At 31.7% G+C, this 14,661-nt stretch overlaps 1 protein-coding gene across 1 annotated transcript in view; it reads left to right on the top strand.

The window, feature by feature from the left end:
* The window catches only part of LOC111698781 (neurexin-1), a 61,874-nt gene that overhangs the window by 21,296 nt on the left and 25,917 nt on the right, over nt 1-14,661 (top strand). The window contains exons 13-20 of the mRNA XM_023469209.1: nt 2,454-2,516; nt 3,379-3,474; nt 3,923-4,013; nt 6,616-6,740; nt 7,515-7,574; nt 8,656-8,761; nt 12,623-12,666; nt 12,726-12,825. Of these exons, the coding sequence (XP_023324977.1) occupies nt 2,454-2,516; nt 3,379-3,474; nt 3,923-4,013; nt 6,616-6,740; nt 7,515-7,574; nt 8,656-8,761; nt 12,623-12,666; nt 12,726-12,825 (685 nt within the window). The remainder of the gene's footprint in view (nt 1-2,453; nt 2,517-3,378; nt 3,475-3,922; nt 4,014-6,615; nt 6,741-7,514; nt 7,575-8,655; nt 8,762-12,622; nt 12,667-12,725; nt 12,826-14,661) is intronic.

The raw sequence follows: 14,661 nt of genomic DNA, 5'->3' as shown, positions 1-14,661 counted from the left end.
AAGCTAGGTTGGGGAGTTTAGTTTTTTATGTCTAAACTCTAAATATAAAAGCATTTATTCTTTTTTATTGGAATACGCTTAGATGAGTTCTTGTCTGCATTAATGTTTTATATCCTCGTTAATACACACCATAATATATTCTTCTAAAATGTATAGATATAAAAATGTACATATGTACTTTTGTTCTCTGTTAATCGAAGGAATTGACTCAACATTCGCATCAAACTCTAGTTTTATATCTTTCATATTTGATCAAAACAGAATTCATTTTAATTTCAAATTGTGTGCCAACTGTGAGTTTAGGGTGATAATTAGGAAATGAAGGAACTAGGAACTGATTTTGCAATATTTTGTAGATTTGAATTTTCTTTTTATAAAGATTTTAGAAACTATATCGGAAAAAAGTTATAATTATCTATTCACACTCATTTTGCTCATTATTTTTGAGATGTTACAGATAGATTCCTAACTTATTTAATTGCAATGTGTTTTCTCTTTCATTTCCCAAATTTAAACTACAGCCTCTTTAAGACGGAATGTTTTGAGAAACAAAAATAATTCAGAAAATATCTTTATCGGAATTTTGTTAATCAGAACAGGACAGAGACAGAGAGATGTGTTCTTTTTCTTTTCCTATTGTAGGATCTTCTAGGAGGATCTTCAATGGGATTTGTTGAGTTTTATTTGGCCATTCCACCCCAGCTCAGAAATATAAAAAGTTAATCTATTTCTTAATAACTGTTGCCGAATGACTTTTTGCATCCGTGGTTTCCAAAGGCTCCTAATGGAATTGCAGACCGTGAGAATTCTTGAGAAAAACAGTATTAAGGTTGCAATGTGCACCCCCTGTTGCAAACTTAGATTAGTTTTTTTTTCTTCATTTTTAAACTTTCTAATGGTTATACTCTGGAGTATAGAACTTGGTTGTATTGCATGCTCTACTGTATATACCTGGAGAAAGTATAAAAATATGGAGCACAATCTGATAAGAATTTCAATCTTCAACAATTTTTCATATTTTTTAGTTTGCAGGTTAATTTTTTTATGTATTTCTTATTCGGCTGTGTGGTGTACGTGGTGACTTCAAGAAACTTAATTGATTAAAATGTTTTTTGTTTTGTCAAGGCTTTTTTTAAAAGTACATTGAACAAATGACAATTAACAATAAACAATTAAGAGATTAAACTGTGTCCTGATAAACATGAGAATTAAATGACGACTTCTATATCGTCTTTGTCCCATGCAGGATTATTTCGTAAACATAATTTTGTAGTATCACAGTAAAAAAATAAGAAACCGAAAACTACTAGTCTAGGGATTTCCAAAATGTGGTCTACCAATTTTTACCTTCAAAGTTGACGGAGATATTAGGAAAGGAATTTTTGCCAGGCTAAAAATTTATATCACTATACCTTAACAACCTAACAATGTAAACATGCGACATTAGATTACAAAGATATAGGGAATAGAAAATCAATGTTTGTGACAAAGACTCGATCGTTGTTCAGATTCCATTTTATTAAAGCTCAACAAAACTGTTCAAATCTCGGTAAAATTTTAAAATATAAAGAAGGTAGACCTCATTTTGGAAAACTCAATAGATTTAATTTTTTTTCCTTTTATTAATTATTGGAAATTAAAGACGATTTTTAAGTCGTCCCTCATTTCCCATGTTTATTAAGACAACTGTGGAACAGGGGCGCAAAGCGCTTGAATATTGAAGAATATTTCATTTTAGTCTGACAGTATCCAACATGAAGAATATTATCAAGATATAGATTCTAGATAGTGTGACGGTAAAAATGATCTATTTTACCAATTCTTGAAGTTGGTTGTGAGAAGCTGTCAATGAAGAAATATCCCCTGGTATTCACATCTTGACATTTTCTCTCTGATCAGGGAATCTATCTGTGTGTCCATGAACCTCTATTGTGTATCCATGAACCTCTATATGTGTGCCCATGAACCTCTATCTGTGTGTTAATGAACCTCTATTTGTGTGTTCAGGAACCTCTATCTGTGTGTCCATGAACCTCTATTTGTGTGTTCATGAATTTCTATCTGAGTGTTCATGAACCACTATCTGTGTGTTTATGCTATTTGTGTGCCCATGAACCTCTATCTGTTTGTTCATGAACCTCTATTTGTGTGTTTACGAACCTCTATCTGTGTGTTCATGAACCTCTATTTGTGTGTTCATGAATCTCTATTTGTATGTTCATGAACCTCTTATTGTGTGTTCATGAACCTCTAATTGTGTGTTCATGAATCTCTATTTCTGTGTCCACTGTCCATGTTCCAAATAACATATACCATATAACAACAAAGTGTGTTTATATCGCTGTCCAGTTTATTCTGGCGACTACTGTATACCATTAAATTATGTGTCTATATATCTACCTTTCTTTCTAATTTCTCTCTCGTTCAAAAGTTTAAAACTAATTTTTGTTCAGACAAACTTTTATGAGGATTCATCAAGTGGAGCAATAACATTTACTCGTCCTAATGCTTTCTTGGTGAGTGTTAGAAACTAATTTTTAAATTGTATTGATAATTACATGATAACGTGATAATGAATTATGTGATAATTTGTATTCTAATTTTTTCTTACACTCAATATGTTTTGTATTTGGTATGTTTTGTATTTACTTGTTCAAGATATATTTTTCTGCAATTATTTAAGAAATTTAGTGTTTGATAAGTTATTAAATTGTATCTAATATTTTTTTATGTTTTCTCGTTTGGTATATGTTTTGTGACGATATATTCGATATGTTTTGATTTGATAGCTTTCCTGTTAATGACATGTTTTGTATGTGCTCAAAATTACAGTTTTTAGTATCATTTAAGTTTTTTAAACTTAAAAAATTATTTATTCCTTGCAATGTTTTATTGCATCCTGGTGGCCTAGAAATATAATAATATTTTAACATCTTGACTCCCTAATCCTTTTGTAAGATAGCAAATCCTTTGTTGCCCAATTTCTATTGTATAAATGGCCGGCCCAACAATTGATATGTTTTAATTCAGGGGTGTATATTTTCATTTGATTTTCCAAACTAGCTTTTTTCCTTTTTTGTTTTTTACACCCTCTTTTTATGCTTTCTCGTTAGTTTTGAATATCTTCTAAAACAAAATATTTCGACTTCTTAAATTTTTTGGAAATTTATGTGTAAAAACCGACAAAAACGCGAAATTTTTACTTCAAAATTTACAGAAAAGCTTACAAATATTTTCAACAACAAAACCTAAAGACAGTTCTAAAAAGAGGGATACAAAGCGCCCTATTAGCTATAGCTTCTTTAATTTTCCATAAAATGTATCTTTATTTTTTTTTTTTGGATCAAGCAAAAATCAAAAAACATTTTTATAATTTAGACAGTTCCAGGGTTTACTGATGAAAGACGTAGCCAGATATCTTTAAGAATACGGACATTGGAACATAGTGGAACCTTGCTCTATTGTCCAGGGCAGGTAATAAAACATTAGTTTTTGTGCAATTTTCCAGTTTTCTCTGCTTGAAAGTTTTTAATAATACCCAATTGCTTCGATAAAACTAAATTACTTCTGACCCCAATATCTTCTTATAGTTATCATGAAACAAATTTTCAAATATTCTCAATTATAATAAGGCAATGGATTATTTGACAAGTTTTGTGACTCTGTCTCAAGGTTTGCCCCAAGCAGACTGAAAGTTTGTAGACTTGTTATCAAGTATAATATGAGAAAAGTCCTCTGGGAATATGTTCTGAAAATGCGGTTTCCCTGTTATCTTATTGATTTACATTCCGAGGGTATACAGAGGGAGTACTTTATTCCGGGGGTATACAGAGGGAGTACTTTATTCCGAGGGTATACAGAGGGAGTACTTTATTCCGAGGGTATACAGAGGGAGTACTTTATTCATCTTTATTCTTTTCAGAGTGGACATTTCTTTGGAGTGGAATTGTTTACTAGTCACCTCTACCTTCATTATAATCTGGGGACAGGACATGTCAAGATTAGAATATCAGGTAGGTTTCCCCACCTGAGGATTGGAGACCATTTGAGGTAGATTTCCTCACTGTAGGATTGTGTAACATTAAAGGTAGATTTCCTCACTGTAGGATTTGGTAACATTAAAAGTAGATTTCCACACTGGAGGATTGGAGTTCATGAAAGGTAGATTTCCTCACTGTAGGATTGGAGTTCATGAAAGGTAGATTTCCTCACTACAGGATTGGGAAACATTAAAGGTAGGTTTCGTCACTAAAGGATTGGCGTTCATTTAAAGTAGATTTCCTCACTGGAGGATTGGAGTTCATGAAAGGTAGATTTCCTCACTACAGGATTGGGAAACATTAAAGGTAGGTTCCTGTATTGGAGGATTAGGGTCCGTTACAGTTTAGGATTGGGGTCTATTTCATGTAGATTTCCTCACTGGAGGATTGGGGTCTATTTCATGTAGATTTCCTCACTGGAGGATTAGGGTTCATTCAAGGTAGGTTTCCTCACTGGAGGATTAAGGTCCAATGAAGGGACTGGAGACGTAATTTAAAGTGAATTTCAATGGTATGGAATGTCTGATTTACAAATCTACCTTTAAAGCTTTGTACGATATCTTGAACATTCCAACAATATGATTCAACAGATCGTTGTTAATTTGTTTATAACAGAGATCATTTTTCCATCGTGACTAAAAATAAATATATAAAGAGATATCCAGAATTCCCTTTTATATTCCCCTGTAATAGTGTCGCTGGATATTCAATGAATCCATTAAATTTCTGTCAAAAAGTTAATTTGTGTAGATTTGACGGGTTTCCATTATACAGACTTTAATTAGCGAGGAATAATTGAAGTTGCACTTTATACTGTTTACATAATTAATACTGTAGAATAATTTTACACTCGCAAAAGTTAATAAGACTCTTATGTGATATATTTATGTTTTTTAATAGCTGAAGTGCCCGGCGTTGCCCGGTTAATTTTTAAAACACATTGGAAAAATAAATTTTGAATTTGAAGAAAAAAATCGATTTTTGTAAAAATACAAAACTTGATTTTTTTTTAAAAAGCCTATGTCACCGCCAGTTCTAAAAGAAATCAGTCAATTTGGTGGCGCAAGCAGTTAAAACCAAAAACATATAACTATATTTCATAAGAAACTGAGCACATATCAAAGTTTTACACCATTAGAGTCCGAATTTTATGAATTTGAGCCGAGTCTCAAATATCAAAGGTTTACACCATCAGGTTGCAAATAATGAGCAAACAAGACTTGCTTTTAAAAGGGCACTATAAGAATTTGTTAATTAGTTTGTTGCAATATTAGAATTTAAAGGGACTGGTCACTTATTTGGGTAATTTGAGATATAAATTAAGTAGTCTATTAGCTTTTCATTGATATTAGTCTTACTTTTCAGAGATATCTATGACCGGAAAGGAAAGGAGATATGATACCTTTGCGTAGACACTATTTTTTCAGTAACAACGGACCAATAAAATCTAAAAGATCATATTTCAATGACATCATGTGTCAGCCATTATGAAATAAAATATAAAAACTTTTGATTTCAGAATTTGCAAGAAATTAGCGTTTTTTCGTGTTCAAATGTGATTTAACAAATTAACAGGTTTATTCAAAGACGACTTTTACTCTCAGACAAACCGGTTTCTAGATTCCAACTCTTCAATAAATCACGGGGATTTCTGGGGAAGCAGAGAAAACTTCTCAAACCGTCAAATGTTTAAAATAGGTTATATTTTGTAATAAGACAATTTAACAACAATTTTAAACAAAAATAAAGGTTTCTGCAATTAACTATTATATTCATATTTCTAATTTAATATTTATAATTTTGAAAATTCGTAAGCATGACAAAAAACATGAAATAGTGTCTATACAAAGGTATACCTTTGCGCTGGAATTCTGAATGATAAATCGGCTTTTTCTCAGACTAATACCAATGAATAGCTAATAGGCTATCTAATTTATATCTCAAATTACCCAAATGAGTGAACGGTCCCTTTAATTAACAACTATATGTGTATTCTGTGGTTCTATATATCTTGTGGTCTAAAAACAAGTTTTGTGAAACAATGTGGAAATTGCATTTTTAGAATTTTCTTATTGTCATTCTTATAATATTATCTTTCATGACATTAGATTAGAGAAAATAAAAACATGTTGGTTCTTAATTTTTTACATTTAAATTTTTTAAATGTCACAAAGTTTTATCTTTAAATTTATTCCCAAAGCTAGATTTTTTAAAGGGAATTTTCTGGTATTTGACCTGATAATTACAATTGACGAAAATATAGAAATTCTCATTTAAAAAAAATATCATTATGTAAATGATGGACGTATTGACTTTTCTATGTCTATGTAATAGCTTGGAAATCCGGCTATACCTGGAAGCTAAAGTTTCTCTAAATTTGTCAACCCACACAACTTAGAATTCTGAAACTAGGCTATGATCAATCCCGTTCTTTTTCTGAATTCCCCAATCAAAATTTGAGGAAAATTAGTCTAGGGGTTAATGATTTATGATCAGAAATTGGTCAGGAGTTCATTAGTTATGATCGGACAGACTAACAGAAATGTTTATTTAAATAAATATATCTGTGTTCTAGGGAACCGGCTGGATGATGGTAAATGGCATCATCTTGAGATAGAACGACGAGGTGGTGAGGGTACTATTCTACTAGACGGAGAACAACATCAGTTTAATATACCTGGGCAACCACCACCTCTTCAGGTTCAAATATATCAATATACAAGTGTTGTATTTCTTCTTTAAAGATGAAAATTATCATGATTTATATTGTAACAATATTAGGATTTAGGTAAAAAACAATTATCTTCACTATGAGATTGAGAGAGTAAATAGCACTTTTGGGTAGGAAGGAATCCAGAGCCCGAGATTTAAAAATTTTGGCTTGAGCCATAATTGCTTAAGCTCAACTTTAAGACCCGATCTTCGACCCAACTCTGACGACAGCTTGTGTCACGTGATTGACAGCTGCAAGATCTTCGGCTCGACTTAAGGAGTTAGTCCCAATGAAAATAAAACCGACCTTGGTTGGTTTTAGTGGAGAATAGGGCGCAATGTTGAGTCTTATTCTCATCAAAACCTGGAATGCGCCAATTCCTACCATGAAAATCCGCCAAATAGAATATTAAACCGGTTTTTTGAACTCATCTCTGTGGAAAATAAGATGCAGCTTAAATCCGAAAGCTCAAGCCGTAAATAAGGCCTAACGACAGCTTAGACCCGACTATTTTCCCGAATTTTTTAAATCGCGGGCTCTGCTCAAACTTGATTTGCCAACCAATGACCCCTATCAAATGAATACCTTGTTTTTTGGGCTGTACAGGGTGTCCTACTGAAAATGATAGTTTTAGTACCTTTCAAAATATTAAACAAACCTTTTACCATATAAAATATTGTTTACGGGCAGGTTTAGCTATGGTATGTTGACCTTGCTTAGAAATTTTTTTTTTTCGCCAACAAATTATTTTTTAATTCTAGTTTCTTGGTATGATGTATCTTGGAGGTGTTCCTCCTTTCCAGATACCACATCCACCCCAGGTAGATATTTAAACTACTGGTAGATACCACATTCACCCCAGATAGAATTCCAGATACCACATCCACCCCAGGTAGATATTCCAGTCACCACATCCAAAATATTCAAGATACCACATCCACCCCGGGTAAATATTCAAGATACCACATCCACCCCAGGTAGATATTTAAACTACTGGTAGATACCACATTCACCCCAGATAGATATTCCAGATACCACATACAGCCGAGTTAGATATTCCATATACCACATCCACTCCAGGTAAATATTCAAGATACCACATCCACTCCAGGTAAATATTCAAGATACCACATCCACCACAGGGAAATATTCCAGATACCACATCCACCCCAGGTAAATATTCAAGGTACCACATCCACCCCAGGTAAATATTCCAGATACCACAACCACCCCAGGTAAATATTCAAGGTACCACATCCACCCCAGGTAGATATTCCAGATACCACATCCACCCCAGGTAAATATTCAAGGAACCACATCCACCCCAGGTAGATATTCCAGATACCACATCCACCCCAGGTAGATATTCAAGATACCACATCCACCCCAGGTAAATATTCAAGATACCACATCCACCCCAAGTAAATAAACACACCATAAGGATGACTTTTGGCCATATAGGTCTTTCGAGTTCATTGAATAGAACTAAAAATACCGTTGATCCATTCGTAATTTAATTGTTAATTATCTTTTATCCGTTTTCTGTCTTTATGTCTCAAATACGAGGAATATGACACAGTCAGAAAAGTAATGATCCCACAAAACTGATATTTATTGTGATTAAATCTTTAATTTGACTCATGGATGGATCACTAGGCCTAGGAGAGAGGAACAGATAACTCTTTTATTTCTTTTATTTTGTAACTTGATTCACATATGAAACTGTAAATTATGCTGTAGAAATATTCAAATTTGAAATAATAAAGGTTTACATATCAGGCTGCAAAGAAATATGGATTAGAAAATTAGAATTATAAGTAATAGATTTCTTTTTAATCTAATATATTCTGAGGTCTTAATTTGAAAGTCTATTTTAAAATAAATGTGTTTAAATTGTGTTAGGTTTGGTCTGCTACTCTATCCCAGGGTTATGTTGGTTGTGTCCGAGATCTTGTAGTTCAAGGCTTTCCTATTCAACTCAGTGAACTAGCAGAGAAACAGGATACAGGTATAGTCAATCAATTAATCAACAATCAATCAGCTAATTAATTAATTAATCTATGAATGAACGATAATCCCTCTGCTTAAAAAGTGATATATATATAATTATAAACATTTTTAATGAAAACTCTTTTTGAATAAAACGAGTATTTTAACTAGACAAATTGACGTTGTAGTCCATTTAAAGGGACTGTAAAGGTTAAATGTCAAAAGACCCTCCATGCAGATATGACCATGACCGATTGACAACGGTATCCTTGAAACCTTTATCTGATCATTTAATTCTGATAATTTCTATATGTTTTCCTACTTTCAAAATGCGCAAGTAACTTTCTTAGAGAAACCACGATTGGAAAAAAATCAGTTTTTAAAATTATAAACATTGATATCTTATTCATACTTGACCAGAGAAAGCTTTTTATGGTATTATTGTGAATCGGGCATTGCCACTTTGCACGGAGGGTCACTTGAAATTACACTTACATTTCCATTAAACGAGAAAACGCATTTTTGATTCAATAGCTTTTTTCTTTTATCTTTTTCTTTTATCTTTGTTACCAATTTATTTTCATGACCCACCATGACAGCCTCTTATTTTATATGAAGCTTACTCCACTGTAATAAAAAGAACTAAGATTAAGAAGTGCACAGTGGGAAATCTAGTTTTCTAGAGTTATGGCTTAAGTTAAGAAAATACTCCATTTATTATAAAAATATATTTGTTTGTATAACCTACTGATATCTATAAGTATAGCAAGTTCTATAGCTCACGTTGTGTAAAAAATAATTTCTAAAAAACGTATATAAAAAATTCCAAAATGTCATGACTTGTCTCGCGTTCAGCTTTGCAGGCTAAGAGTGGTTGTATACCTCAAGTTGTAAAGCATGTCCGATTTAAAACGATACCTTAAAAACCTTTGTCTGATAAAGACTCAGGGATCAATGTGATATCCAAAGGAATTAAGTCTTTGCCACAAATTCTGCTTTTCTAAATCCTTTATCTTCGGGTTCCAATGTCGTAGACCTTAGATATTTCAAACTATGAATTCTGTTAGATCAAATAATATAAGTTTGAAATATCAAAGATTTGCGACATTGGGTTGCAAAGATATAGGGATTATAAAATCAGAGTTTGTGGCAAAGACTCAATTCCTTTGTTTAGCTGAATCATTTTGAGTTGTAGTTTTTTTGTCAAAGTGACTTGCGTAGTTATGCAAAGAACTATGAATTAAATTATGAGAATTCAAAACTGTTTAAGAGAGAATAAAGACAATATCTTCCTCATTCTTACTCAACCAGTTGATTTAAAAGCCACCCTGTGAATCAGACATTCCATTCGTTAATTTTTTCTTTAGATTTTTATTTACTTTGTTTATAGAATGCTGATTAAAGTTGTTCAAACTCTGGGATTTGTTTTTATAAAAGTGTCTTTTCATAAATTAAATGAAAGAGTGTATAAAGAAAGGGGCTGGCTTTGCTTTCTGTCTCATATTGTCCCCTCCTGATACAGTCTGGACTTGGCAACTATATGTTTATCCCTACCTTATAATCACATCAAATCAGGAACACTGCTACTGGACTCTGATTAGAAAAGAGAATGGTTCTCTCAGCTCTCTTTTTCATCTGAATTCAGATAGATCTACATTCAGAAATAATTTTATTCCTATGTAAACCTAAAACTTTTGATAATAGGACATTTACTTTATGTTCCGGATTTTTCTATACTTTATAATTGCAGATAAGTGTTGCGCAAATGCATATTAAATATTTATATTCTTTGAAACCTTGAAAACTTTCAAAGCTCTTTGTAAATATAAGATAACCAATTTTAAACCACTGCACCGTATAGAGGCATTTATAATACTAATCATTTCAAAGCATGCTTTTCCCCTTTTTTAATATTGTTTGTTTTGTTATGTGAAATTAAAGATCATTACAAGATTCTTTACATGGTTTAAAGGAAAACAACAACATATTGTAATCTAAACACGTGACAATTTGCATTTTTTATGTTTTATATTTTCCCAACTTACCTTTCATTATTCGAAACCATTAAACTTTCCTAAGTTCTTGTCAGGCATTTAGAATAAGGAATTTCAAAAATGATAAGATTTCAATGAGTTTACAGGAATTTATAACTTGATTACTTATTTTATAACTAAATATTTACGCTCAAAATAATATGTTAATATTAATTAAAATCCAAAAATTTTCAGTTTTGTAATTTTGGACAATGGTGAGACCACATGGAGTAAATCTATGTAGATAAAGTTGGATCTAAAATTGAATATCGGATTCAGATTTGTATTTTATTGGCAACAGAGTAGGGATAGAAGGGATAGTCGCGGAGCTGGAACTTTTTGCTCCGGTTATATCTAGAGCTGTACCTTCACTCACACTCTTCTCTCTATATTGGAGTGCCAACTAGTTTTCTCTGATAGGTCTAGGGTTGCAACATTATCATTATCCATGATATTTTATTGAGTATTGTCGGTCTTACTCAGTATCTCACTTCGATCTAGCTAATTCAGAGAGAAACTTCTTTACTAAATTTATATCGGCTCGGCCCTATCCTTCATGAGGATTAATTCTGCTTCATGATTGGCTTTATTTCCATATTTTATTAAAAGTACGACATTTTATACGTGATTTTCATCTAGCATGTTCTGTAACAGATTTATATCTATAGATATAGATCTGTATATATAGCTTGTTCTGTAACAGATTTATATCTATAGATATAGATCTGTATATATACCTTGTTCTGTAAACAGATTTATATCTATCTAATTTAGAGTGAATATATCAAAATAAATTCACGAATGTGAAAATTTATTTTAAAAATTCTATCTTGTTTTTAGCTCTTTAGCATTATTTGATTTGTATAACTCTAGACAGTATGATACATAACAATTATGCTAAAATACAGCGTTTACCATCAAATATGATGATTGAGAAGTGATCTAAAGAAGTAAAATAGCAATTAATTTGATAAACACTGTTTATTTCCAACATAAAATTTTTGAAAACTTTTGAAAAAACGTTTTGTTTTTAAATACATTATAAATTGCATTAATTACAAGCGAAAGAGAAATAACAAGTTTAAGCCGTACCCTTGATTTTGGCAGATTTTTATGATTAATTTTAAAATAATGATTGTTTTACCCCCCCCCCCCCACAGATTTTTTAAATTTCTATATTTTTGCGAACAAGAGAACCAGACGAAAAAAAAATGGCTAAATATGTTTTTTTGGGACTTTTTCAAAAAGGTTAATGTTCCTCCAGGGACACTTTGAGAAAATATGGTTCGTTTATCTCTTTCTTAAGATACAAATTTTGCTTCATTTAATAAAAGCAAACTTTTATAGAATACATATAGTCATAAAATGATGGAACCTTATTTTTATAGGACTTTATTTTGTGGTGTTTTTTAAAAGCCTAAACCCCTCAAAAAACCCCTACCAAATAATAGTTCATCACTAGACGATCTCTGCCTTTTAGATTAATTTAAAAAATAAAACAAAGCTGTTTAGACAATTTTACTTTTATTTAACATATACAAATTTTAACCCATATCAAAATGTTTTAAATATTAAATTAAAGCTCAAACAATGCAGCCCACATTTTAGAAATGATAGAACTAAAAATATCAGGATTTTTGATTTAAGAATCTTACTTTTTTAATTAGATAAATGAATGACGCCAAAAAAGCACGACATTTAAATTGTTACAGTGTTGCTCATAAAACTGTGAAATAAGAAAGCTTATGTACCGTGCACAATTTCCATTGTTCACTGGACTTTTAAAACAATAACTTAACACGGTAGTCTTATGATTTTGTAGTCACAATTATTTTTGTATATTTCAGGTTCCATCTTGCTCACTTGCTCAACTCCGAAAAGAACCTGCACAGTAAGCTCTTTATTTATTCTTAAAAATTCAAGAATCGTGTCAAAACTTACTTTGTTCAGGATCAGCTGTGCCAGCACGGGGGTTTGTGTGTAGAGGGTTGGAACCGGTTTTCCTGTGACTGTTCTAGAACCGGATACACGGGACCCACGTGTACAAGAGGTTAAAATTGATAAACATATCCACATTAAAGATGACGAAGCGTTTGTGGAATCGGAAGCCATCGACCTCCATTTTGATTTCCATAAACACAGAAAAATACCATAATGTTAACGTAAATAACTCACGCTAGATGTAAATCAATTTAATAATCACTATTTAAAATTATTTTTCTTTTAGTTCGGGAAATCAAATTGTTTGGTTTGTTCAATGTTAACTTTGACCAATTAACGTTAAACTCATGGTTTGTTTAGTTGTTTATCTTAAATGTTATTCCCATGATGCTTACAGAAAACTTATTCCAATCAGAGCTGACGGGTTGGAGGGGGGGGGGGGGGGGGGGGGGGGGCTAAAGTTTTATCTATCCGCTACCAATAAAGTAAACTTTATCTTACAAACAGGATGTCCCGAAATGCATGAAAAATTATCTTTTTCACATGTGTTCTAAAACCATAAAAGCTTCCAAATTGATTCGTTTATTTCTTTATGCATGGACGAAAAAAATGTCAATAAATATAAACTGATTGATTTATAAGTGATCAGAAAGCATGGTAACTATTTCGGGTCACCCTGTCCGTACAAATCTTACTTATATAAAATCTGATCTGGCCCCAGGATCTTGTAAACACTAGAACTCGAGGTTAACAGCTCAGAGTTTACTTAAGCTATATGGACAAACCGAGCTAGTGTTCTCCCCCTTTTACCCGGTTTGCAATGTTGGTCTCCATTTTTCTATTAATTCGATAACATGTTTTTTAACAATGTATTTTTGTCGATTTTCTTTATTTCTTTAATCTTTATTGGTTTTGCTTGAACATAAAATGTACATTATTTCTATCTTTAAATATCATTTGTTAAAAATTTCAAAGTCCCAGGTTTGAAAATGGAAATAAGGTTGCGGTGAAAATAAGAACTTCTATTTAAAATTTAATTCTAAAAACTTTTCTTCAAGATGTCTTCATACCTAAATTTGCAATTGGATAAGTTAAAAAATATAAAATATAAAAAAAAATAAAAACCGAAGGAACAAGTTGAAAAACTAACCAGCTGTAGGTTGTGGTTCATTTATTTTTCAATTTTGTTTGTCAAAATGGGACTTGATCCTAAGTTTAGAATTGAAATGTATGAAAATAGAAAAGTTCTGATTTAAAACATATTTTGAGTTTTGACTTTACAGAAATGAAATGTAAACCTTTGGTTGAATCTCTGTGTTTACTTGTAAGATTTATCTTCAATACAGAAGTCTGGTTTGGGCAGCAAGGATTCTTCTTCAATCCTCATATTTGGAATTCTTTCCGCTCAGAAAAGAGATCAAAGACCTTTGTACATTGTAATTTAGGGCCAATAAATCAGGTCCTCCCTCCCCCTTCCACATTCTTCCATGTCATTTTATAACATATCCTCCCCCCATAAATAAACCATTACTCATACAATACTGTATTTTAATGTATTGTGGAAAAATCATGGGCATTTAATATAGTATAGGAAAAAGACATTAGCAGGATTGATTTTTATTAAAATTACAAAAATATCCCCAAAATTGGTTGCATAACAAATCTTAAACTTCTGTAACAATACGTTTTTTCGGGATATGAATAATATTCTTTTTCAATTCTATGTAAGACATTTTTAAAAAAGAAATTGCGTCTTTGCCATATAAACTCAAATTTTATTTTTTTGCTATCGGTGGTATAAACCATTGATATTTCAAACTTAGTTTATATGATCTAACAGTAATCATAGTTTGAAATATATAAAAATTGGGTTTTACAATTATATGATTAGAAAATAAGAACTTGTGTCAAAGACTCCATCTCTTTTGTAAACACTGAACATGAA

The sequence above is a fragment of the Eurytemora carolleeae genome, unplaced genomic scaffold (assembly GCF_000591075.1).
Source record: "Eurytemora carolleeae unplaced genomic scaffold, Eaff_2.0 scaffold275, whole genome shotgun sequence".
Lineage (NCBI taxonomy): Eukaryota > Metazoa > Arthropoda > Copepoda > Calanoida > Temoridae > Eurytemora > Eurytemora carolleeae.
This window is presented reverse-complemented; position numbering and strand designations above follow the sequence as displayed.